The sequence below is a fragment of the Acanthochromis polyacanthus genome, chromosome 12, assembly GCF_021347895.1.
Source record: "Acanthochromis polyacanthus isolate Apoly-LR-REF ecotype Palm Island chromosome 12, KAUST_Apoly_ChrSc, whole genome shotgun sequence".
Classification (NCBI taxonomy): domain Eukaryota; kingdom Metazoa; phylum Chordata; class Actinopteri; family Pomacentridae; genus Acanthochromis; species Acanthochromis polyacanthus.
In genome coordinates, this window is record NC_067124.1 from 13178258 (window position 1) to 13205688 (window position 27431).

Sequence of the window (27431 nt, forward strand, 5' to 3'; positions counted from 1 at the left end):
TGTCTCCGCCTCCTGCCTGATGCGTTCCTGCTGACTGGCAGCACATGACCAGGCATGTTTACACCTGCAGACACTGACTCCCATCGCTGAGCTCAACGGTGCCACTGACAGGGAAGCTGGTTGTTTAAACTGAGGTAGGAATCAACCCTATGGTAAGAGTTTGTTATTGACGGGACCCCCCTTATAGTTGGTGAGTTACCCTCGTTAGCAGGCTGTAGTTTTCTCTTAATTAGCGGGCGAGCTTCTCTTCCGTAGCCGCAACTACTAGCTTAGCATGCTAACAGTAGGTTCGGTCGACGCAGCGGCATCACCTCCCAAAGCAGGTTAAAGGTAAATATTAAACTATAACACCGCCTACAAAAAGCGTAACTCTGCCTGTTTTACAGAGCCACCACCGCAACGTGTATTTTTTTCTTTAATCTCATCTTTTTAAATCCTCATTAACGTTTGAACAGGACTGTCTGAGTTAGCTAGCTGTTTTTATTTACTGTGACATGCGTGTGTTCAGTCCATATAAACGGACCATGATGGCTTTTTGGCTGGAAAGTCTATTAACTCAGAATTAGTAACGTAGTATTTGCTTATTTGAAACCACTACACAGGTTAGTATCAACTGTCATTTAACTGTCACCTGTTTTTCCTGCTTTCATGTTAGTTTGCTGGTGAATGAGCAGCACTAATCAAATTTGTGTTTGAGAGGCTTCTGTGCTTTACTGCAGACTGTCTCTCTGATTAGACACACAGGGATGGATGTTGTACCAATAAAAGGATTGTGTGCTTTTTGATAGAGCTCCAATGCCAAAATTATAGACAGGTGCAGCTGCTTTTATCTGAATCAAATAGCCATAACATGCAACATAATTTTATGCTCTTGGAAAAAGAAAAACTCTGTGTTTGTAAAAATATAATGTTTCCTCTCGCCAAAGAAATGTTTGCAGTTTATAGCATAATCAGACCTGACATTTAAGATGATTATATGCAATAGTGCCACATACTACCAAAAATAGATGTTTGATTTGTGTACTATAAATTACAGATTGGTTTTATGGAATAAATGAAAAAATTGGTCTCTTTTGCAATTACTCTATGGGCTACAATCTTTAAAATGAAACCCACATAACTGAAATCAGTCATTTTCATCCATTAATAACATTTCAGTCAATGAAAGGGCTGCAATCTCTTTGTCACATGTACAAATGTAGACATTTTAAATGGTTGGATTGGTTATAATTAAGGGTACAGAGCAGGAGAAATAATGCAGAGACATAAGTATTTTTCTCCAGTCACTTTTTGGCAGATAAGTACTTTTTGGCATTGCACCCTTAGTTGGAAACAGAGCGATGACAAAAGAAAGGAGAAAAAGGTGTTTTGGTAAGGTGTTGGGTTGTTGTTTACCAACAGAAGAGCTTCAGTGTGTCTTGGCAGTGATTCTCCAAGTCTCTGAGCTCATACTTATCAAACTGTTCAGTGACACCTCATGCCCTATGGACGGGACATTGTCATCACGATTTAAAAGAGGTTGATATTTATATTTATTTTCTATCCCACTGAGATAGAAGCATGTTGTCATGGGATAGAGGTGATCATGCAGGACAACTTTGTGCCGATCTGCAGTGAACCTTCTCCTCTATAATGAGATTAAAGCAAACTATGACCTAACAGAGCCACTGGATCTCCTCACTGTAGGGCTCCTAGGTTCTGTTTTTTTTCCTTTAACTTGTCACCTTTATGTTTATGCTATTGTAGCAAACAAGCATATTTCTCTCCTGGCTTAGTAATACTTAGATTTTAAGTGTTACTATTCTAACAATAACAGACAAATCATCTCGCTCTCTGAAATCACATAGACATGGCAACACAAATAGCTAATTTTGAATAAGAAAATGGCATTCTGTTGAATCTTTATTTGCTGCAAATGTATATTATATAATTTTTATATCCACATCTTCTGTTCCTCAGCTCAGGACAGCCTCTGCCTATCAAAAGAAAAGATTCATCCTCAGCTGCTGGCTCCAGGAAGCCAGCCCCGTTAGTGTCCAGCATGGACGAGACAGATGTAGAGCGTGAGTAGCTTCTCTTGTAATTATGAAGGTGAAGCGTGCATGTTTTCCTCCACACAACAGTCGTGTCAGATTTTGTCTAGCCCTTTGTGTTTACTTCATTGTTCTCTTCTGTTGTTTTCTGCTGTTTCTCCTCTAGAGGTGACCCTGGCTCTACTAGATGCAGCCAACGATAAAGACTCAGAGGTCCAGGAGCAAGTCAGAAAGTCTATGTTGACTCTGGGAAAACAGCAGCCAGACCGAGTGCTCGCCATGTGTCAGGACTACCTCCTGAAACATCCAAAGGTAAAACCCTGGAAATAGCCATTATTATACATTTAGTTTAGACTACAAGGCAGGGCAGCTATTAAAATGTGTTGTAATAAGTGCAGCTGTTATCAGTACTCCAGCTGCATGTTACCAAGCAGAGAGCAAATAGATCTTGTCGGCTTGGCGCATGACTGTATGTGCATGTAAATATTTAACTGTGTTGCTACTGCTGGTGTTATTATTTTGTGTCAAAAATACCATTAGAGAACGTCAGAACTATACTTCACAATGTTTTTTGTATAATTTCATGAAGCAGGATTGCAGCAGACACTGAAAAAGTGGTGTTTAAAACAATGTACTTTTAGTAAACACGCCAGTAACCCAAGCTAACAATAGTCTGCAGCTAATCTGTTAAACCTGGCCAGACTTGAAAAGGCCTCTCGGAGCCCCCAGCATGTGGTTTGCCAGTCTGTTATACTGAAGAGGTCAATATGTTCCTACTGGAGGTTTATACTAGTAGGTAATAGGAAAGAAATGCTGTAAGTTGTTGTGTGTTTGTGCTTTTCTATCACAGAGAGAACAAGCAAGTTGTTAATGCTGAAATGCTAAAGTGTTTAAGTTTTGCTTGTAAAATTATTACAGTAGTTTTATTAGCGAAATACTTATCAGTTATTGTTCTTTTGAGCCCATAGAATAGGTGCAGTTATTTATAAAGTTTATCTTGTGATTGAACTCAAAAAATAAATTGAGAGGCTAAAGAACCCTTCAGTTCAGTTCTTTGTCTGTTCTTTCTTTGTTTGGGTGCAAATGTTCGACTTCCAAATTTGACCGTGGAGCTCTGAATCAGCTCTCTCTCTCTGTGTGATGCAGCAGCATCTTATCACACCGTCACAGCCACAGATGCTGTGATTATCACTTGATGGCATCATTGTACTGAGGAAATGTCTTAGGAAACATCAGTGACATAGCACTTAAGTGCTTTTTACTGGCAGTTTCTGTGTTTGAAAGCTCATCTTGTTATTTCTGTCCACCTTCACTTGCCTGCTATTTTTTCCTCATGTTTTTGTTCTTCTTCATCCCTTCCTCCTCCCCCTCCTTCTATAGTTGGTTGTGAGCCACAGAGTTGTGATTCTTCAGACTATTGAGCTGGTTGTCGGCTGCAGGATAGAGGAGATCAGCGCTCCCAGAATAAAGAGTATTATCTCCCTAGCGTCGGATGAGATGACGCGATCAAAGGTGAAATGTGTTCTTCTAATTATGCATGACGAAGTATCTGCCACCTGCATCTTAAAATTCAGCCACTCTTCCTTACAGTGTGCTTACTGTCATCCTGTGTTACTGGTTCTCTTAGGACGTCGTCCCTGACTGGCAGCAGGCGGCCAGTAACATCTTGGTTGCTGTTGGTAACAAGCACATCAATGACATCATGGAGGAGATACTAAGCAAGTTTCAGCCAGGGGTTCTGCCACACTTCTTTGTGGTCCAAACGCTAGCGAACCTCTCGGATTCAAATGGTAAGAAACTGTGTGTCACGCAAAGCACACATGACTTTTCAAGGCCATGAAGAAGAACACATACAGACCAGGAAGTTAAAACTTTGGATCACAAAGCAGTCATTCAGAGATTGCTTAATTAAAAGCTTGAACCTGCTAAACCTGCCCAGAAACAGCATTTACAGGTCAAAGATTTTGCACAACTCCAGAATCTGTTTGTTTAGAAGCACTCTTTGTGGATTGTTAACAATGAATCAGAACTTTTTTAAATTGCTGGTACGTTTTGTCTCAAACTTCTGTCCTCATTGGTGTGTTTAGAATTCTGCACAGGCACCATGACACAATCCAAACACCTTTTGCCATTGTATCCTGCCTTTAAAAAGTAACTGATGTTATTTTCCTAAATGTAAACTTGGGTAAGTGATGAAATGCCAAGAGCAAATGAATAAATCTTGCTATATTTCAAAATAACCCTTGCATCATCTTGACCTGTCTCACATATTTTTAAGTTGCTGTCCTTTGTGGCAATTATCATTATAGAGATACATTCAAATTGCATCTATTTTGATCCACACTATGATTTTAAGATGCTCTTTTTAAAATAGAATTTATTGTGTTAAAATAGGATTGACCAGAATTACTGAAATTTTCAAGCTGTTTCTTAAACTTTAATACATTTTCATTACAATAAAGAGTACAGTGTATGTCTCCCTGCCTTATAAGGGAAATGGTTAGCAATATAATGCCATTAATTCTGTATTTTTCTCATTATTCTCTAGTTTATGGCATGGTACCCTTCCTCAATGCTATTCTTGGCACCATGTTGCCCATGCTGAACATGGCCAAACAGGACAACATGAAGTGGGTCTTTTCTTCTGGTAAGAACTACCCAAGATTTTTACCAGTTCTAATGATCCCTCAAAACAATCAAGAATGTTTGCTGTGTTCATATTTTGCCGGGGCAAATACAAGAAACATGCACATTCAAAATTTCCACTTCCTCATTTTGTTTTTCTTTGTGTTTTATCATCTCTTGTTTTTTCTCTTTCTCTTTTCTCCTGTTTCCGTCTGTTGTGCTTCTCTGCTTTCAGCTCTGTGTCATTTCAGTGACAGCATCTTGGAGTACCTGGCAAACCTCGACAAGGCTCCAGATCCAACAGTCAGAAAAGACTCGTTCTCCAGTGAAATCTATGCTGCTTTTGACATTCTCTTCAATAACTGGTTACAAAGCAGGGAGCCCAAGGTAAGGTCACTGTTGGTCGATGCTGAGGGTTAAACGTCATGTTTGAAATGCAGTGAATTATGCAACCTGCAAAGACAACCTACATTTGTTATTAAATCATGTGTTTAGGCAGTTTTAAAGGAAGTTGAAGTAAGAAGGGAAGCTACAGTATTCCATGTGAAGCGTGATTATATTGCATTTTAGATATAAATATTTGCACTACCAGTCAAAAATTTGGACACACCTTCTCATATCATGGTTTTTATTTAATTATTTTGTACAAATCCTTTAATGTCTGACATTAACCTTTACAGGCCCTGACAGCTTCCAGAAAATCTCAATGTAGTGTTTTTTTTAAAGTTGATTTTCTTAAAACTCATTAGAGATTATCAGGTTCTTAGATCGGAGTGAGAAGATCGTCATTCTTATTCTTTAGAAAGTGATAATAGCTGAATGCAAATGGGCTGTTAGAACACACCTGGTTCCGTTTCCTGTTTTCTATTCAAGTGAAACCACCGGGAAACCACTATTTACTCTGTATTCTTCTTTGAGAGAGCCTGTGAAAGTACATTTCTCTGGGATCATAGTAGCATAGTAGCCGCACAAGTTACTGTGTGCGGTTATGTTGAGTCAGTCTAAAAATTCAACCACTGTGCTGCCGTCCTATATTACAGAAGGCAGGGAAGTCGTTACAGTTAATTATGGTTCATTAGAACAATATTCTCAGGAAGGAATTTCAATCCAATTAACTCAAAGATACTGTCCCAGAACATTAACAATAAACACCTAAGTGTGTGTTCTGGACTTCATTCCTCATGTCTAAAGAACAATGTAGAAATGTGAAAAAAATGTCAAAGTGGATTTCCAGTTTGTCAACAATTGCCTAAAAGTTGTATTATCTTTTGACTTCCTACACCAGGTATTCCTCTTTTTAATTCCCCCTGACTGCACATGCCTAGTTAATGTTGAAAGTTTGTAAATCTACTTCAGGTCATCTCTGCCATGTCTGTTACCTCATCGCCTGTGTGTTTCTACCTCTGTGGGTTTCAGTTGAGGCTGACAGTGGCTGAAGCAGTCGCCTCTATGTGCCATCTGATGGCCAATGATAAACTGGAGGAGCAGATTCCCAAACTCATCCCTGCTTTCCTGTCCCTGTACAAGAAGAACAACGAGCACTACATTATAAGCAAAGTGAGTACAAGCTGCATTGTCAGTGCAGGACACTGGAGTTTGTGGCAATGTGATCATTTGTGATTAGCTGGCTTTTAATTAGATTTAATCTATTTCTATTCAACAAGATGTGCCTGAGCAAGGCTTATGGTTTTTCATGGAGTATTTCATGTCCTTTATCTGAACAGAGTCTGTGCCAAGTCATAGATGCTTCTATCAACATGGGCAGCAGAGTGCTGGAGACACAACTGGAAAATCTGCTCTTTGCATTGCATCAGCAGGTATGAAGGCTGCTGCTGTAATTTTGAGTGAACCAGAAGACTGATGCATAACACAGACACACCTAGAAAAGGTGTAAAAATGTAGAATGCAGTGAATGCCTGCTTGCTTTAAAGGCAAGATATTTATAATTTTTCTGAAGATTACAGTGAAATGCCAGCCAAAAAGTTGGATTATATCATTCATTTTTTGACTGATTTGCAAATATCACAGATAAGAAGATGGGTTTTACTGTTACTGCAGTGGGCATGCACAAAAACAACCTATTGCAATAACCTGTTGCTCTCCAACTAGAATCCATTCCTTGACTCTTCTTGTTAATTGATAAAACATCTCACTATATTAAAACCACAATTGTGTAGCTAAATGCCAGACTAGATTATGTCTTTTGGTTGCTGATCTCTGTGTTTTTTTTCTTTTTGAAGTGTCAAATCATAGTCAGAGAGTCGCTGTAGTCAGATGTTTTCTAAACCATGTGACTCAGCTGACACTTTGCTCGATGTTACGACTGTTGTGAAATGTTACCACAAGTTCGTCAATGATAAATGTGTGTGTATGATCCATGTACACTGCAGGGAGGGGACAAAGAATATTGTGCAGCACTTTATAACTGCATTTCAACACTGTATTAAACACTTATTTAAAATTCAGATAGTGGCTTTAAGAAATATGATCTTTAGTGAATTCTGTATTGAAAGTAGGAGACTGGTTTTACATAAAGCTCCTCACTGTTAACCATGTCTGATTGGCTCCTCCCTTGGACAAACAAAAATAGTCATTGTGTGCCATTTATACATTTTTTTCTCCTGGTTCTGCTTCATATTAATGTTACTGTATAGATAGAAACATGTTACAGTGAGCCGGTTTAGCTTAATTTGAATTTCTACAGTTTGATTTACAATGTCCATTTGTCTCCCTCAGGTATCTGCCCCTGTTGATTACAATAACCCTCCCACTGTCAAGAACCACAATGAGGTCCTACGCTGCTTCAGTTTGCTTGGTACAGATTCTTTTGTGTTTACTTTTTGAATCAGATTTAATTTTTGATATGGCACATTTAAAAATAACCTGAGTTGTATCAGTCTGACTTGTCCTGGCATTAAAATGTGCTATTTTCTGAAACAGTGATAGGAGAAGGTCTGTGTTGGCCAAGCAAAGTATGTTAGCTGTTAAATGTTGTCTAACAGCACCAGTCCTCTCTATCTGTTTTAGTTCTATGGAGTCACAAGAGCAGTAATAAGATCATGCATTAGTCTGCTGGACTCAGTTTCCAACACAAGATAATCATATTACCTGGGACAGTCAATCGGCTTCTCTCTGCCTCTCTCTTGTCTTGTTTGTCTTGCCTGTGTTTAGCAAAAGCAAAGTTGGATCTATAATGTTTTAGGGTTGTCGGTACATCCATCTGTGTGTCTGTCCCACTCTGATGAATGTGATATTCCTTGAAGGCTTGAAATTTTGTTTAAAAATTTACGGCAAATGTTCACTTGGTCTCAAATTAAGTTCTGGAGGTCCAAGGTCAAAGTTAGTGTGTCGTCACAAAACAAAACATCATCATTTATTTGTTGATTATAACAACATGACTCAAATTTCTAAGCAGATGAAATTCTAACATGATCAAGAGCAACTCTGGATAGACATGCTCACTGCAATTTGACACGCAAATAAATAAATGCAAGATCTTAAGTCTAGTTTTACTTCTGTACATGTCAGATTAAAATGAATCTTCTTACTTCCACTGCTCTCCTTCTAGCTAAAGCTTTCCCAGACCGGCTGGTTATGTTTGTACTGCAGAAGCTGGAGAACAGTAACGAGCGAAGCAGGACAGGCTCCCTGTCTGTGCTTCGTCACCTCATCAACTCCGCCAGTGAGGAAATGTAACACATCCAAACAGGACAGATTTTTGTATTTTGCTTTTCTAACTGGATATTCAGCTATGTACCATAATGTTTGTGTTATAGCCTCTTTGATGGAGACCAAAAAGCTGCTGATTCTGGCCAGCATCAGACAACCAATGGCTGACCACAGCAACAAGGTAACACACAGATTTTTGTTAAAGTCACTACATGGCTAAGATAATCATACCATTGTTAGGACATGCACCGCGTCTGACTGTGTTTCTGTGTCTCAGGTGAAGAAGCGAGTGGTTCAAGTGATCAGTGCAATGGCTCATCATGGATACCTGGAGTTAGAAGGAGGAGAGCTAATGGTCAGATTCATAGTTCAGCACTGTGCTTTACCTGACACGTACCAGGTAAGGTGGAACTTGTTCATGATTTCAAGCTGAGGCTTCCAAACACCACACATTAAAGATGCTGCACACAAATGTTACACTTCAAGAGGCTGTTTGTTGAGATTTGAACATGCTGCATCACGGAGGAGCTATTAAAATAACTATTCTAATCTGTGTATGTGCTTGTCCATCAGCAGCGAGGTCAGAGGCCCACAGATCCAGAGGAGGTGACCAATGAGGCTCTGAGGACGATGTGTGACAACACTCTTCATCTCCTGACCACCACTGTTGGACGACTGGCTGATGTATGTACGGTTTCTGCTTGTCTATCCATCTGTCTGCCTCCGTCTGATCTGTTAATAAATGATCAACCAAGATCCATAATAGTGTTAACTTGTTCAGAGAAAATCTGTTACTTATTAGTGTTGAGGAAAATTTTATTTTCACTTCGGTGCATGTAGGAAGCTTGGTTGTCACAAATATTTGGTTAGTAAATCATTTCATTTCAGCAGGTGAGGTTTATTGTGTATGTGAAATGGATGAAGCTTGCTGACATACTAAACGTGTATATGTTGTTGTTTCAAGGTGCTCTGGCCCAAGCTGCTGTACTATCTGACTCCCTCACAGTACAGCAACGCCACGACGCCTCTCTGTAAGAGTCTCATAGTTCTGGGCAACAAGAAGAAGAATAACCAGGAAACCAGCTTCAAAATAGACTTTACACAGGAAGGTAGGTGGAATATTTACAGACATTTGATTTCAGTAAAATGTGACAAAAATCTGCTGTTGTTGGTGTGAGTGTCGAAAAGGTAGCATTTGAATTTGGGATTTGTCTGTCCTGTATGATCAGTTTTAAGCTAAAAATGTCTTTTTCTGCTCCTCCAGTCAACCTGCCTACTCCTCAAACACTAATGATCAGATTGCTGGTAAGTAAAGTCATATATAACTGAAACTGTGGGGATTTTAACATGAGGAATTGTACCATAAACAGGCTAAATTGCATTTCTTTTTGCAGCTACAATGTAAAATAAAACTATTAAACATCCAGTCTAATCACTGGCTGGAGCAACAGATTGTAATAAATGACTTGCAATTGCATTTATTATGCCAGTAGTAATATCAAGTTGTTTGGTCTGATTTTCCTCACGACGATTCAGTCAGTCTGAACAACTGTAACTGTAATATATGATTTATAAAAATATTTATAGCTACTTTAACTGCATATTCAGCATAGAACAGAGTAAGGAGATTTTTCTGTTACTCAAGATTTTAATTCATGTCAGCCATGAATGGTATCTGTTTGTATGTGTTTATATCTTCTTTTGTGTTGTAATTTAGGTGAATGCAGCGTTTCCGTTCAACAGCAGAGGCCATGGAGCTCCATCACTTTCTCTCCTCCAAGTCCTCAGTGTCAACATTCATCCTAAAACAGAGGCAGTCTGGGACAAAGAGATTCCTCCTCTGCTTTCATTACTAGAAGGTGTGGAAATATGTGCACGTAATCTTTTTATGCATTTAATTATAGTGAATAATGGCTTTTGAGGAGACCTGTTTTCCTGCAGTTGCATCAGCGTTAATACATAATTGTGCATTTGTAGGGTGGAGGTTCCTGTACAGTAGTTTTCTCCATTGTAGTAGAGCATTCTGACTGTGTGTTGTTGTTAACAGAGTCAACGCCAGGGAGTCTGGATAAGAAGCAGTGGGATGAGAAGCTACTGAAGGTAGTGTGAATCTGATTTTATCCCAACTATTATACATCTATAATATGACATTTTGTGTGTGAAGATAAGCAAGTCAGTAGGCAGCTGTTCATACAAAAGGACTGAACAGTTAGCTTTGTTTGTCTGTATGGAAATGTTGAAGTTTGACTCGATTTTGTGTTATGTCATTCTAAATGTGCTAAAATTGTCCCCAGCTTTTGTCTAAAACTCTGGCAGTGATCGATGATGACAAATGGACGTGTCAGTTGGCTGCTGAGTCAACTCGATACCTCTCTACATATAATAACTTCTTAGAGGAAAAGGTAGGTGCATTATTAACAGTAAAAGTTTAGTTTCAACCACCAGTTTAGAGTTGCTGAGACCCAGCAGCAAGTCTAATTCAGATCTTAATACAAGCCATATTTACACAAAGCTGACAGAGGTTCCTATGGCCTCATTAACAAAGTCATCCCTCCACATAACCTAATACCACAAAGTGTGTCACAAACAACTGCATAGTTGCACCCAACTGCAAAGGAATCAAATTTAGAATTGAAGCTGTTTCTATAGCAGCAGCCAAACCTTGAAAATAATTAGAAATTGTATGAGGTACTTCTGATAACATGGAAGTCATTTATTGACACCCTAAGGCCTGGTTCATATTAATTCAAGCCCCCATTTCACTCTTCCAACTACTGGAGAAGAAATCTGCTCTGGGTTTGATATTTTTTGGTAATTTGAGTGGTTTAGATTAATTGGGGCGGCCCAGATTGATAAGAGACGTTTTATATATTTACAAGTTGTAATCAGGATGGTAATGTTTATCATGCTGTCTCCTGGAACAGTGGACATTGTTGCTGAGCAAAGCTGAATATTCTAGCCCTTGAGGCTAATGTTAGTTACTAATAGTTCTTAAATCTCTGATCTCACCTTTAGTTGGCCTTCTGCTTTTTTTTTTAAGCGCAAAGTGTTGTTACCATTTCAGCACATTGTTGCACCACAGTCTCTGTTTTGCTAAACCCTAAGGGTTTCGCTACCACCTCGACATGTTGTATTTACAAAACATTTTCAACGTCAAAACAAAAACAAATAGTGTAAAATCAGCATATTCAACCGTTTTGGCTTTTTCCATTTCATAAAATGACAAAAGTGTTGAAAGAAAGGCGATACATGCGCCACATGTTTCATGTCTTTACATATTAGGCACTTTTTATTCCATACGTGTTCATGTTATATCTCCAGTTTTACATGGTCTATCGACATCAAACCAAAACCAGGAGAAAGTTTCAACTCTGCACTTTTGAACCTATGTTTACATTTTAGCAGCAATTTATTGATTTGTTGTTGCAGCCCTAGTGCCTGTGTTTTTTATCGTAGTTTTATTTTTATTACATTTTTGTTTTTCAAATTGTGGATTATATTTTTTGTGTGTTTTTGACGCCAATTTGCTGATATAGTAGCTCAAAAAGAAAAAGTCTGACCATGTGGGGATGTTGTGCTGAAAAAAACGATACCAGACATGGGCATGGTAAACATGTTTTTATGTGATGTTTAAGCAAAATTAACTGTATTAAAAAACAGCCAAAACAGCCCAAGACATCTTTGGGTTAAATCTGCTTCCCCATGAGATCAGGTGGTGGCGCACTGCTCCCTCTAATCATGATAATCTTAGTGATTTCCTGTGTGTAGTGAATGTGTGTACCTTTATTTTCTTGTAGGGTGTGTATGTCAGAGAATAAAGAGAACAATATCTGTGAAGATTCTCCTTATGTGTGTGATGCAGCCTGATTTCAGAACCTGTTTTTAGATTTTACAACACTTTTAATGTGAGCCTGGCCTGATAGGATCTTACAACATGATAGGGGAGAACAAGGACATAGAATATATACAAAAACAGACTGAATGCAGCAGTAACGCAATTTGCATTCGTCCCCATCTTTAGAGCTTCCTGTATCGGTGCATTGGAGTGACTCTCCAGCAGAGTTTCAATAAGGAGGTGGTTAAGAAACAGCTGCAGGAAATCCTTCTCACAGCGCGACACAATGATGCAGTGGAAAGAGAGGTACCTGAAATACAGATGTCATGACACTTTCTCTCACAGACGGCATGTCCCCGTTATTTTTTTTTATTGGTTGTTTCATACTTGCACAGGTTTAAGCTTTAACTTTTTGATTTCTGCCGTCTGCTTCTATCAGGGTGTTGCTATGGGCATCGGTCTGTGTGCCAACAGCCACTTAGAAGGAACTCTGGCCAAACTGGATGAGTTTGGCAAGTCGGATGCCTTCAAGAAATCGCCAAGCATCTTCAACCTGCTCAAAGTACAAACAATTATGCATCTTAAAGGAAAATTGTATTATAAAAATGACAAGTTTCATTTAATTCTTTTTTTGTCACTGTTAATGTAAAAAGAGCTTCAGTCTCTCCTCTCTGACCACAGGAACGTAATGATGTTGAGGTGGAGAAGGTGAAGAGCACGTTGATCCTCTGCTATGGTCAGGTGGCTCTGAACGCACCTCCGGAAAAGATCCTGAACCGCATTGATGAGGACATCCTTCGCTGCATCAGTAAACACTTCAATACTAAGGTAATGTAAATGCACAGGGAAAAACTTAAAGATTACATAGCAGACCTGGTTGTTAAAGAGGGGAGGTTTGGGCAGAATTTTCAGTCTATGATGATACTAATGAAAGACAGGGGTTGCAATCTCTAGTTGAGGTTATAGGATCCTAATATTTGAGATATAGTTGCTGACAATCGCACGTCTTACTGTAGTGATTCTACAGTTCATGAACCACTGGTGAAAAGCTGGTAAAGGGTTAGGGTTGAAGGTGTTTTAGTGTATCTAATCTGAACAAGCCCAGTTCTGATTTCATGCAGTGTAAATTCACTGCATTTAGAAAAAAAGAACAATCTGCTTTTGATGCAGATTAATTCCAGTACAAATTAATTACTGTATTTCAGTTGAATCCCTTACGTTGTACAGTGTTTGAATTACAAGGCTAATACTGTACAGTTGAAATGAGACATCCATTCAATACTATAATATGCTACAGCATCATCTTCATTTTCACCTGCTCAGCACACATCTAGTGTATGGTTGCTAGTAGCGACTCTGTTGAGCTACGAGGCCTTTTCAGTTAATGCGGTTACAGATTGTTGCTTCAACTACATTTTCCTATCTCTGAATTGATCCATTCGCTTTGGATGCTGTTAACAGGATAATTTAAAACAGGACTTAATTAAAACCGTCTCATCCAGCTATTATGACTGTTATGGTGTTCAGTCCCTTGTTAACAACACATCATTAGCAGATAACATGATCAATCTGCGAGCCATCATTAACCATTTTCCAATTTGGTTTTATACAGAGGAAACATGTTAGGGTGGTTCCTGTTTACTGGCAATGAATGGATTAACTTTATATAACATTTGTTATTTTCATCATTGATTTTTGTCTTAAAACAGGAACAAAAATGTATAGATTCTTGAAAGGATTCATGCAAAGCAAAGAGACAGTTCATCATTGCATCAGGAGCATATTAGATGTAACATTTAATCTCTCAGGTGTCGGGACTGTATTTGAATGCATGCTCATTACCTTATCACTTTTTTTTCATACAGGTTCTGGGGATTAAAGTAGAGACAAAGGTATCGTTACAGGAATGCAGGGAATCTGAGTTTTCCTTCGTTTTCTGCTAGTTAACTGTCTGTAGTTTCATCTTGCTGTCCTTGCTCACTGAATTTTACTCTCTGTTCAAAACATTTGTGGTGATGTTGTCACTAAAATCTTACCTGAAAGTCTTAATAATCAGACAACTATTTTTGCTTTAAGCTTTCATGCATCTAAGCTGTATCTATGTGAAGCTTCACAGTGGCAGAGCACCAGACTTTCACGTCTTTGGAGGGCATTTGTGAACGATTAATCATTAAAATGTGGTGGTGGAACCCATGTTGGTTCTAAAAGCACAGTTAGAGGACCATGTTTTATTTTTCACTTATTATTGTCGGAGCAAAATGGCTCATATTAAACTAGCTTATGTTCTGTTGGATAGAAGTTGATCATTTGGGAACAATAAAGAGCAGAAACGTTCGACCACCACCACTAATGTTGCAGCTTCTGCTAATGTTGTGCTCTACCTCAGTGAAATCAATGGTTAAATAACTGCTTGATAGAGGTTTAAAAAGTGAAATTTTAAAAATTTTAACTGGTGAGATCAGTTTGTAGAGTCACTTATAATGGATTCCAGTTGTGGCTAATTTTCACCAGTGGAAAGAATTAAAATGTTTTAAATCTCCATCAGTAAGGAAATCAGAAATATTTTGCAGTCACATTTATAACCTGGTCTTTACTAGACCCAAATAATTCAAACTATTTAAAATGTGTTTCTCTGTGGTAGAAATTACTATGAACTTCAGTGTTTCCTCTAGGATTTTATTCTGTAGCGGCGGCAGACTGCCCGCTAGGTGGAGACATGCGGCAGTGGAGTATTTGCGATGATTAAAAAAATAATAATTTAAAGGAGCGGCGCTGGAATTTTAGTCGCGGCAGGCCGCCGCTGCAGAATGAATGTAGCGGAAACCCTGAACTTTATCACCTGCAGCTGATAAATAACCAACATTCTTTCTGCAATATTCAACTCCTTTTAAATGGAATTCAAGTTAAAGAAGCACATATTTGGTTCTGTAATAATTAACAGAACAACAGCGATTCATTATTCGTGCAGTTTTAGGCTATGAATAGTTTGCTTTTGCCCTATGCTCCTGCAAACTGTTTCCATGGAGATTTTTTATTATCTTCAAGCAAGTTGACATGAAATTGATCAATCTTGTAAAATACTGTCATCACTTTCTGTTTTCTTCACAGTTGATTCTGTTCATTCTGTCTTTATGTCTTTTTGCTTGATGTTGGATTGTCCTTGAATTGCTCACCAATGACTCACCCACGGTGTGAACGGGCTTTTGTAATTTCTTGCTGAGTTCTAACAGCTTCTTATGTCTCCAGGCCTCCAGCTGTCACTTTTAGACCAGAGCCTGCAGATGGTTCACTGTTGTGGCAATCTCCTCTAACCACACAATACCGAAACTCCTCTCCATCATAGGCATGGACGATCAGTCTGCAATGTTATGATTGGATTGATTTAAATCATTAGTGAACTGAGTGATTTTTGTAATACTGGAGTGATTCTGGTTTTTGCTTTTGCTTAGCATTTCCTAGAGTTGCATTTGCTAAGGGGGGCTGCAGTGCACCTACTTCTTTGCATTCATGACAACTTCTAAAATATCTCCTGACTCAAAGCTTTTCTCTGTGCATGTCTTTTTATCTCTTATGTCTTTGTGCATCTTCTGTCTGTCTGTATTTTGTGGATTTGTGTGTGTTGCCTTCATCCAGGATCTGACTATGAAACTCAGTTTGGTCCAGAGTGTCGGGCTCATAGCCAAAGCCATCAGTGAGTGTGTGAAGAAACAAGGCTTCATCTTCTCTCGCAAGCAGGAGCTCATCGCTGTAATGCTGGTCAGTAGTATGAAGACAAATAAAAGGCCAACTTTTATACTTCAAATTTATAAAGATGGAATTACAAACAATTCCAAAAACTAATCTTTTTTTTAATTTTACCTCTGTTCCCTCTGTTTTGTTTACTTTGGTCAGGATTTTATCAAGGCAGAGCCCGTGGATTTATTGAGGACTCCGGTACGCCATCTAGTGATGAACACCTGTGCTGCTCTCATGTATCCTTTACTTCAGAAAAACAGTTGAACTTTGCAGTTTCATACCAAAATGATTTTTACTGATGATTGTTGTGACTTTTTGTTTTCATATGTATAAAGAGGTCACTTTTAAGCCTTTTGTTCTGTATTACTTTGGAAATGACAATAATATCCTTGAGATGACAGCTATTGCCTGACAGGGAATTCCTTCTCTTAATTTGACTCATAGCTGAAGAATCACATGGTAGATAACAAATATAGACACTGAGTTGACCTAAAATGAGTGATCACTGTTGTGTTTATCGCACAAATCTGTGGTGGAGGTTGGTTGATCTCCCAGTGTTGTATCTTTGACCTTAAGTGCTTCAGGCCACTGGATCCTGCACTGAGTGAGAATGAGAGCTTTGACTTGCTGAAGGTGTGTGTGAACAGTGTATTTTCTCTGCCACCTGAGACAAACACTCCAGAGAAAACTAAAGAGGAGGAGATCCTTGACCCCAAGCAGAGAAAGGTGAAGTAAAGTAGACAGTTGTGTACGCAGAGTGTTGGCTCTGCTTCACTAATCTGCAGTACGTTAGTCTGTCTGAGACACCACTCATCTTAACACTTTCAGATGAACTGTAGACCTTGTCCCTCAGTGATCCACATTAACCCATGTGAACTAATGTGTGACATGTTTCACATGCTGTCATGTTGTGAATCTAAGATGTTCTGGAAAATCTGTGCAGGCTTTGTACAAAGACACATTAGCTGCTCTGCAGGAGCTGCTGAAGAGTGTCGTGGTCAAAGATCCCACACCTGATGGTTTGCAGAGTGTCTTTAAGGTGAGAGTTGGTGCTTTATTCTGATCAGCTTTTCTTTTCTGATGCCATTAATTCATGTATGATAGCATTATCTGTTTTAAGTTATAGCTTCTTTTTCTAGAAATAATTCAATTTCGAGAAGTATTAATTTTTGTTTTATAACACCTGAGCACTTGAAATCTCACGCTCTTCTTCTGCGAGAGGTTTATTATTTTACTTTGTGCTTAAGTGTTTACACACAAAGTCCTGACATCTACACCAATTTCACAAATACAACTGATTTATGTCTCCCTCTCTGACTTCTTTATTTGTTATTTATCTGTCTAATTAGATTTTTGTGAACTGCTGCACATAAATAATCAGTAACTCAGCTGCCTGGTTATTATTCAGTGTCTGTGTCGTCTGATATATGTGTGTTATCGTCCTGTGCAGCACATTGAATCATGGCTGAGCTCTGGACACGACCATGAGAGAGAGAGAGCTGTCACAGCCACGGCTCACGTACTCGCGTACTATCTGGATAACCTGACTGTCAAGGTGCACAAACACATAAATATTGTAACCTTGTTAAACAGGACGCATATGCAGTCACACATGCCTGCACATACAATCAAAATGCTTTATTTAATCCAGTCATTTGTAAATTATATTGTGTCATTTGTTTTCTCCTTCACTGGCCTCCATACACAATGTTCAGTTGTTGAGCTGTGATGTGATGTTATGAAGTTAAATATGTGTTCATGTTAATTCTTACAAGCCTAAATTATTACAAAGCTAACATCCGTAGTCCTTTCATCTGTATTTATTTATAGTCACCGCTACTTTACCTTTTCTGTGTTGTCTAGAACATGGTCTCTTTCCACAACCTTGGAGCTCTGCTGGGTCGAGTCTCTCCTCGCTGTTCTGACCCTCACCCTGCTGTACGCACAGCTGCAATCGACTGTATATACACACTTCTTTATATCCAGCTACGATATGAAGGTACAGACATGTAGGCCCTGACCTTTTAACATTTAAATGTTGTATTTAAGAGAAACCATTATTTTATTGATCCGCGTCTGCCTGAATGTTAGGTCGCGGCTCTATCTGTTTTATGTCATAAAGAGTTTTGAAAAGAAGCAGAGTAGAGGTAGACTGGTCTGACGTCAGTCTGTTAACAGCTGTACGTCATTGTGCAGCTTTTTTCTATATCCAGTATTTCTGTCAATATTTATGTAGTTCATATTCAACTCATACTTTCTGCACAGGATGTTGGCTTGATTTTGTTTCCTGTTCCTAGGATTCTCCTTAGATTACAAGGACGAAGGAGTGGACTGTCTGCTGCTCTTCAAAGATCGTCTAGAGAACCCGGACCCCTCAGTTCTGTACAAGACCTGCTCAGACCTCACCAAGGTGCACTTTGTACCACTCAGGAATCTAACATTGTTATTCTACATGTCAATTCTTCATTGTTTTGCCTTTATTCTGCTTAAGTCTGTCCTACAGCTGTGTGTAACGGCATCTTTTCCTGTGTGTGTCAGGTGATGAGTAAGCGTCTGCCTCAGCAGCAGCTCACGACGTTCGTGTTCATGTTGTTTGAAGGGCTGGTCGACAGTCAGCCGAACTGCTGCAGAGCTTCATCTGTCATCCTAAATACTGTTTTGAAGAACAGAGGAGGTGGACTACAAGATCTGGTAACGCTTAGACACTTACACAGCCCTTTACATCCATAATTATATACAATATAATCAGGTAGGTATCAATGTACTGGATTATTACAAACAGCGCTGATTTGTTTCCATATCTTTGTCTAAATTCTATGGTGTGTGGTAGGTCCCAGAAATGCTGGAGGTTCTGCATGTGCGTCTGCAGAACATCACAGAGGAGCAGGTAAGAACATGCATGATAATAAAACATTCATATATCATACCTTGGATTATTCATGTAATATTCATTTATCACATTTATTATTCAACAACCTTCTTATTGTATTTTTGTGGTTGGAATAACAAAAACACAGATTTTATTACACTTCTAAGGCTGAATTTGTAAGACTGAAGAGTTTACTACACAACTAAAACCTACTTTTTATTTTTATTGCTATCTAATGATTGTCTGTTCATTATTTCTCATTTATAATGCAATCACACTGAATGAACTGTTTGATTCCACCAATGTTTAGGTGAGAGTGGCGGTGGGACAGACGGTACTGATCCTGGCTTCTCAGCATCTCCAGATTGTTATCAACACACTCGTTAACCAACCGCTTCCTTATGACAGGTATGAATGCAATGATCAATAAAAATATATGAACTGCTCTACCTCATCTTAGCTGCATTACTCTGGAGATTGTCAGTTGCTATTTTTTGTATTCACTGATGATAGAATTGAACACTTTTTTTTGGTGCCAAGAGTTTTTAGAAAAAAATATCACTGAAAGACGCATAAACGTGAAGTCTTTTTGCTGGTTTGTGCAGCTGGACCAGTGAGATGTGGATGGCTTTGGGAGCAGACCCCATCGTAGCCAACCAGATCATAGAGATGGTAATGGAAAAACTTCTCATCATGGCACCCTACGTAGACAAGAAAGAGTCAATGATGAGAGGAGGGTCAACAAAGGTGGCCACTAATCAGCCACTGGCGGTAAGTCACTAACAACTACACTGATATCCAGTTACTTTTACACAGACTCTCATACCTTCTGTGCATTAAAAGTGAAATTTGTCACAGTGTGTTCCATTCCTCATCATGAATTTACAAAAAACAAACTTGCAAACCGTGAGCAGAGGATGATTCTCAAGTGTCACCATGTGTTTCTGTGCTCTTCATTTTCAGATGACATGTGGTCTCAAAGAGCTGCTGCTAAACGGCCAGAGTCAGGAGCCGGCAGTCAGTCTGTTTCCTCAGCTCTTCTCCTGCCTCACCGTCCGACTGGCAGCAAGTGTTGGAGTCTCTGCACCAAAGGACAGCAACACTAAACACGCTGCCTCCATACATGTAGCAGGGTGGGCTTCTTTGTCTTTTTCATCTGGTAAAATATAGTGTGTTCACGTTTTAAGGGCCTAACTGTGGGTGTATGTGTGTCTGCTAACAGTTTATCCTTTTTTTCTGTTCTAGGGTTGCAGCTGATGCACTGAGAATCTTGTTAGCGCGCGCCCAGTTAGATGAAGTGATGAAAAAACTGGATGAAGATAACGCCTGGGATGCAATGAGGGAACCCAACACACACGTTAACGGAATCACACTACTAGCAAGGTATAGACACACACACACACACACACACACAGACAATAAGATATCTGATTGCAGATGGACACCCTCATTAGACGTATTCACCAGTAAGATGATTAAAAATAGGTTGATGTTTCAAAGAATATCTGGAAAACTACTGTAATATCTGTATAACACTGAGCTTACTCCAACCCAAAGTGACCTAAAATGCTCAAATATCTCTTAGCTAACCAGTCCAACCTCATCACAGACACTGGTTCTGTTTGTGCTTGCATCACTGGGCTGTAGTAGTGAGTCTGAATTAGTGTATCTATATGTGTGTGGTCTGTATTTACCAGAAACTGTGTGTACATGTTTGTCAGTGGTTCAGGTGTGTGTAGTTGTCTTTGAGATTGCTGTATGTTAGGAGCCTAGTTGTAAAAATGAAACTCAAACACCATCTGTCTGCCCAAACCCTGTAACCTGTTCAATTTATCTAAGTGAATTTTGTATATACTATATAAATTTGACTATGTTTGTCTTGTCTGCAGGGCGATGGCTAAACATGCTGGTCCCAGGTTGCCTGCAATCGTGGAGTGTTTGTGTCCATCCCTGAACAACATCTATGAATGTCAGAGAGTCACTGTCACTGCTTTCTTCTCTGAGGTGATTTTAAACTATCACTCCCTGCATTTAGCTCATATTGTGTATGAAAGCTATAAAACCAGAAAAGGATTATCAGATTATAAAGGTGGAGAAAGTGTTTTTTTCCATTTTTCTTTGCTATGTCATTTCCTGTCTCCAGCTGTTGAGCCATCACGTGGTGACAGAGTTGATGCTGATCGATGTGTTGATGAACAACATGATGGAGAGGATATCAGACCCCTGCTGCACGGTCCGCATGCTGGCTGTGCGAGGGCTGGGCAACATAGCCGTGGGATCACCCGAAAAGGTACAAACAAATAAGAAGATGCATGTTTGAGGTGCTGCTGCATGAACTCTGGATCACTCAGCTTTCTCTGCCTTGCTTTCCTTCTCTACCAGGTGAATAAATATGCCAAAGAGTTGCTGGCAGCCATGAGTTCAGGGATGGAGGAGAAAGACGATCCAGGTAAGTGAACAGCAGAGTTGTTTGTTAGAAAAGGTAAATCTACTGTAATGTTCACTTTAGCTCAACTGATTCCTAAAGCTTACGGTCTACTGGTTGGATGGTTTCCTTTCATTCACCACATCTATCATGCTTTTCTTCCACATGTTCAGGAAGTCTTCTTGGATTAGTCACTCATTTAACATTTCTGCTCTCCTCTGCAGGTAAGCTGATCACCCTTGAGGCGATGTCTGGTCTGTCTAAAGTTCTCCTCCACCTGGACAAGAAGAATGTGCACTTACTTGTGGTCTACATCTTCATGAAGATTAAACCATTCTTGGAAAGTGTAAGTGTGTTTTTTCAAGATAACTTTTAAAAATAGTATCGATGTTTGTGAATTTTATAATTACCATTAAAAAAAATAGAATTGAAGTCAGACACCAGACTTTAAGCTTTCTGACAGTCCTTGATAACAGAAAGCAGAAAAAAATCTAAAGTTAGTCGTGATAGTTCTATATGCTGCATATCTCATTCCAAGATTTTCCCGAAAAGTATTTTCTTTAACCAGATTCTGAGATTAAACAAACATTTCCAGTGCCCCTCTTTGATACCAGAAAGCCATTAATGACTCAGCTGTGACCAAAAGTCACATAGCATAAATTCAGTAACTTTTTGGCTGAACTGCAGGTTGTGTTTACACACAGAACAGAAACAGACAAATATGGAGACAAATAAGTGTAAGTAGTAAAATATCCACAGTAAATGACACCTGTAGGGCCAGCAATTGAAAACTGTTGTGCATATTGATTACAGGTTTCTTTATCTTTTGCAAAATAAGCTCTTTTTTTTCTTTTTTTATGATTCATGGCTTTCTAACTTTGTTTTACTCTCCAAAATACATTTTTGAGTTCTATTTATATAGAACAATGGGTTTCAATAGAGGTGCTTATTTGAGTAACAAATGAGCCCACAGTGAGTAAAGATGTCGAATAATTAATTAATTCAACTTTGGTACAGTATGGTTTTATTTAAAACACTCAGATCTGAGGTCAGTTCGTGTTCTGTAGCTTTATTCAGTCATGTTTGTCACATTTAGACTCCCACAGCTCTAACTGTACCTCTGACTCTGTGTCCAACCAGGAGAATGACGATATCCGCTGTGCTTCCATCCTTCTAATGGGGAACCTGTCCAAGTTTGGCTCAGGAGAGCCGGTGTTCAAAGACCAGATCCACAACGTTCTAGTCAGTCTGCTGCTGCACCTGGTCGACCCAAACCCGAAGGTCGTCAAGGTACTAAAGGAAAACACACATAAACTTTTAAAGCAGATGTTTTCCTGTCTGTGGATAAATGTTACTTCTAGAGGGTAAACTCTTACATTGTTTCATTCAAAGAGGGATTTTTTTCTTGCATGTTTGCAGGCGTGTAAGTATGCGATGCGAGTGTGTGCTCCTGTGGTGGGATCAGAGCAGATCACAGCCATGTTTCAGAACCACCTCCATGAGGACAAGAGTTTGCACTATGGAGAGTTCATCAATGACCTCACAAAGTACCTGGTGAGACAAATATCAGAATAGCTACATGAGGACAATTGTGTGCCTTCTTACAAAAGATCTAAGTTTGCAGTAAAAGTCCAGACTTTTAGATTCATTATATTGTTAACCTAAAAAACAGATGGTTGTTGTTGTTTGATGCTCAGTGCATGTTTTGTGGGTTGTAGATTCAGGACTTTCCTGGTATGCTGAACTTCTACCACATCTCAGTCATCCAGTTCTTCAAGAGCAACTGGCCTGAAGTCAGAGCAGGAGCAGCCATGTTCATCGGTACCGCAGCAGTTTAACTTCACATTATAAGCTTCGGTTCCTAAATCCTTTACAATCCAATAGCAGCTACTCTGTCAGTTTGCTTGGTCACATTCATACAATATACAAACTGCGCAGTTTATAAATGAGATTCTACATACTTGAACCTAATTATAATGACAATGTTTTTAACATCAGGGTTCCTGCTGGGGAATCTTCAAGAGGAGCATCTCTCCCACCTCAACATGGGCACCATCACTAAAGGTGATGCAAAGAACTACTTTAATCTTAAAATACCACATCACACTCCCTTTGTTCACTGTGTTTTCACGTGTTTGTGTTCATTCACAGGTTTAGTGATGCTGCTCCAAGATCCAGACCCTGTGGTGAGAGGGAAGGCTGCTGAGGCCATGGGACACTTCCACTGACACACACTCAGACACACACCTACATGCAAACATCAGTGCTTCATTTAGGCAGTAGTGGTAAAGTATTAATGCAAAGTTAAAAAGTATATAGTAAATATATTTATGATTTCAGTTTACAAAAATATGCAGCACATTGTGTTAGAATGTGCACCTATTCTAGAAATTATCCAAATAACGAAACCTGCAACATTCAGTAAAGCGAAACCAGGACCAAAACAGGAACATGAGTGAAGTCTGGTTCCCAATGTTACGAAATCAACCAACGGACAGTAAAAATACACTTTCAAATACATACATGTACATATATTTAGCCGTTAGCATCTTTGTTTACGTGCTTCTTTTAAAACTTTACTCTGGTACTTGAAGGAAGCGTTAATCCTAAACTATATTTTAGTGACCAAGGACTGTGTTGCTCTGTAGTGCTTAGAGATCTGTCGGTGTGAGAGAGATGTTGTGTCTCTGAAATATATCAAGATATCTCTAATGCAAAGGTTAAAACCCATATGAACTTGAGTAGAAGGTTTTTTAGAATACATATAGTTTCTTCAAATACTGTGTGTGCAAATGGCATATTTGAGGTACGTAACGATTTCACGTGAGTCTGGCTGGTAGCTAAAGTGTGTGTAGTCATACGAGCATTTTGTGATGATGTCAGTGGTTTGGTTCCTCACATTCTCTGTTAGAGGTAGTTCCAGTGTTGTGGGCTCAGTTTTAGTGTACTAAAGAGCTTCCCTTGGCTCTTTCGGTCAGCTCTGAGCGTCCTCCTTGCTCTTCATGAAGACCCAGTGATGCATGTTTAGATCAGCTAGATGTGTGATGCCCTGTAGATGACTCAACATGAAGCCTGTAATAAAAATAAAGAACTACAGCAGATACCAGACTTAGTTAGGATGCTTTAAGTTTCGTAGTTGTGTCTGAAGGGTGTACGTAAAAGAATTTAAGGGTGGTCTCATTGCTGTGTTCATATCAGCGAGCTGTAAGATCAGCCAGCAATACCCAGGCAGTATTTTCACTTTAAGGTTTTTAAACCTCTCTGATGGACTGCTGATGAGTTTACCTCCACTCTGAAACGATCATGATGCTTATTCTAAATCACTGCCACCACGACATCTACATGGAGCTACTGGGTACCTCTTGGTGTGAAAATAATGTCTTTCGTCAGCCTCTTAAGGTTTCTTTGACCTCTGTTTCATCTGCACTCTGTTTGTTGTTCAGTTTCACCTCACGTGCCACCAAAGTTTTCATCAATTAACCTTCTTTTCCACTAAAATGTTGCCAAACCTTCTGTTAGCCATCATTAACCCACCAGCCAAACCACATCCACTCAGAGAGGTGAACGTTATTGAAAGTAGACCAAATAAAGAACAATTCTTGCTCCTACACTAGCCACTTTCAGGCAGTCCAACCATTACTTCCCAGTGTTTTTAGGTAAAACCGTCCAGTGTAACAAGCTAAAACCAGTGCCAAAAGTTTATTGATATCACATGTTGTAATAGCGCTAAAGAGATGCTGTTCATGATTTTTTTTTCTCTCACACTTTGAATGCACTTAATGTCTTTTCATTTTACATGGTTGGGTTTTGGTGTTTTTAAGGTATTGTTGTGGGTTTGCAGGCCGTACCGTTGTGTAAATATGTGAGTGAGTGGTACATTATGAAAGTATGTCTGTTCATCTGTCTATACATGGAACTTCAATATTTATGTCTACTTAACGTCTGTCCACAAGGGACGGAAATTCATCCCCATTTGAAATAATTTGGTGAGAAAAATGTTGATAATCAGGTGAAAGCGATGCATCGTTTGTTGTGAAAATACCTCTTTTTCTGTTGCACTTTTAAGCTCTGCCATGCAGTCCCTGGTCGGAGAACTGGCAGTACAATTTCTGTCAAAAGTTGTGAGTCTTCCGTTTCTTTTTCTTTGTTTTGCATGGACATATCTGAGAAAAAACATTTTCAACTGTAACAGCAAGTCCAGTGATTGAAATGGCTAGAAAACGCTCCATTTACTCAGTTTAACGCCATAAATTTATCAGTCGCATATGAAAGGCTGCTCCTGGATTTGTTTCCGTTGTCTTAAATGCTCTACCCACAGGGACTCTTGGCTTCTTGCACTTTCTAACACTATGGCTTGGTTTAGGGTGAATGATGAACATGTTCTTATTTGTTATAAACTTTGTACCATTGATATGATTTTTCATGTCTGTTTTTTAACATGTTAAATGTTGTATAATGTCAGTATGAATGTAACATGGAGGTACAGATATTTCAGATGGCTAAATGTGTGAATGTGAGCATGTCCAGACCAAAAGAGAGTGTGGATGATGGTAATCAGTGTATTTAAAATAAAGAAATAAAGCGATCAATTTAAACAAAACTGACCTCTTATTTTTAATAAATTGTTTCTTTAACGATTCTCTCACTGTAGTGGTTTTTATACTCAATAGCTGTAGATTTTTGTAGTATAGAATTTGAAATACATTTTAAAGTCTTCAAACTTCGTGAATATAAACTCTAGTTCTATAATTGACTCAAAGAGACCAGTAGACGTCACCCAAATCCCACTTCTGCATCTTTTTGCACTTCTGAACTGTTTAACTTTTGCTTCTTTTATGGACAGAACACGTGTTACATGTTTTAAGAAAAAATTGGTTGCACATCTCTTTAAAACTGCATGTCCAGCTGATGTGTATTTTTCTCTGTGTCCATGTGGGTGCAGTGAAGAGCCAAGTATAAAAATGCAATTAAATGCAAGAACACAAAATTTTAGACTCTAATGAACACTTTATCTTGTCAGACGCCTAAACCTTCTGATGGCACACAAATAGAAAACAGTATTTCTGTGTATTAGATGTAAGTACTGTATATTATTACTTTATATTAGTAAGTATTTCATTAATTTCAGGTTATTGTACTCCTGTTGATAATGCATTAATGTAATGGATAAACTGTTAGTTCATTCAAATAGAAGCCTTAATAGTGATTAGGGCTGCTGGGCTAATTGCAACATATTTTACTCGCTGTTCCTAATTAAATGTACTAAGTTGTTCTTTACTTTCTGTCATCGCAAACTAGAGCAGTAACATTGTGTTTGTAGCTGTCAGTGTGCAATAAAAGCAGCAGAATAAATAGGAACCGCTTGAGCTCTTAGCTTGAGTTACAGACAGTGAAAGCAGTATTGTGTGTCAGACAAAAGGACAGCCACATATTAACAGATGTTCTTTCAGCTATATGTTCTGTTTGTCTTTTTGTGTGGCAGATAACTGGTGAAAGGCGTGTCTTTGGCTTGTGTTTGGCAGTCGTGTGCATAGTTTCCAAAGTGTGGTGCTTTTTTTTTCACAAACCACTTTCAACTCTAAAAACTAATCATTTTGTGCGCTTTTGTTTATTGTACATTATAACTTTTGACTGGAGCAAGTCTACTGCTTGTAAACCTGCCTGATAATAAGGACACTTTAGGGACGTTTACGGACATTTTAATTGACTCTTCCTATAATCCACAGACTGTGTATAAAAGATGAAATTGGGCACTGTGGCATCGCCCATGGGGTTGTTGACCACTGTTGTCAAAGTTTGAATTTGGCATTAGGTGGTCACTATCTAAGTCTTTTTAAACCTGATGTAATGACACACACCAGTATAGTAGCAACCTGTGAATTACAAGGTAGCCCCTCCCAAAAAGATACCTTGATTTTTCTAAATGAGACCTTAACATCAAAGTATATTTAAAAAAGACTTGAAACTAGCAATCGAGACTGTAAACTCATTTAAAAAATGCTTACTGAGGTAACAAATCAAGTGAGAGGTAGGGTTATTTTCTCATAAACTTCTATACAGTCTGATTTCTTTTGGCCAACAGAAGAGTCGCCCCCTGTTGGTCTTCAGAAAGAATGGAAGTTTAAAGCACTTTTATAAGTTTTAAGTTTTAAGCTGTAGGATGTTAAATCAAATTGCTACTATGTTGTTTCAATTGGCAGTTTTTAGTTTCTTTTTCATTTCCCGTACTTCCAGAATGTA

The 27431-nt window shown here is 38.9% G+C and overlaps 1 protein-coding gene across 3 annotated transcripts; it reads left to right on the forward strand.

The window, feature by feature from the left end:
* Positions 1–25791, forward strand: mroh1 (maestro heat-like repeat family member 1). 3 transcript variants are annotated; one of them, XM_051956945.1, is made up of 45 exons: positions 1–134; positions 1960–2063; positions 2200–2345; positions 3414–3545; positions 3661–3823; positions 4582–4680; positions 4894–5045; positions 6075–6215; positions 6383–6475; positions 7395–7473; positions 8227–8340; positions 8435–8508; positions 8605–8727; positions 8901–9011; positions 9292–9436; positions 9592–9632; positions 10045–10186; positions 10375–10427; positions 10622–10729; positions 12349–12468; positions 12602–12724; positions 12844–12990; positions 14028–14054; positions 15796–15918; positions 16054–16133; positions 16482–16623; positions 16841–16936; positions 17348–17452; positions 17761–17896; positions 18195–18307; positions 18436–18588; positions 18728–18784; positions 19077–19174; positions 19372–19537; positions 19730–19899; positions 20012–20149; positions 20656–20770; positions 20910–21056; positions 21149–21215; positions 21416–21537; positions 22332–22481; positions 22611–22745; positions 22910–23012; positions 23190–23255; positions 23343–25791. In XM_051956945.1, exons 2-45 carry the CDS (start codon positions 2042–2044, stop codon positions 23417–23419), a joined length of 4914 nt encoding a protein of 1637 aa, XP_051812905.1. In that variant the 5' UTR covers positions 1–134; positions 1960–2041; the 3' UTR covers positions 23420–25791. The 3 variants fall into 3 exon arrangements, with proteins under 3 accessions (XP_051812905.1, XP_051812906.1, XP_051812907.1); XM_051956946.1 differs by having other exon boundaries at positions 8904–9011; XM_051956947.1 differs by lacking the exon at positions 14028–14054.
* The last annotated feature ends 1640 nt before the right edge of the window (positions 25792–27431 follow it).

Coding starts and splice junctions, on each gene's coding strand:
- mroh1 (XM_051956945.1), top strand. CDS start 2,042: ATGGACGAGACAGATGTAGAGC. Junction 3,824..4,581: donor GAACCTCTCGGATTCAAATG/GTAAGAAACTGT, acceptor ATTATTCTCTAG/TTTATGGCATGGTACCCTTC. Junction 18,589..18,727: donor GAGGTGGACTACAAGATCTG/GTAACGCTTAGA, acceptor GGTGTGTGGTAG/GTCCCAGAAATGCTGGAGGT.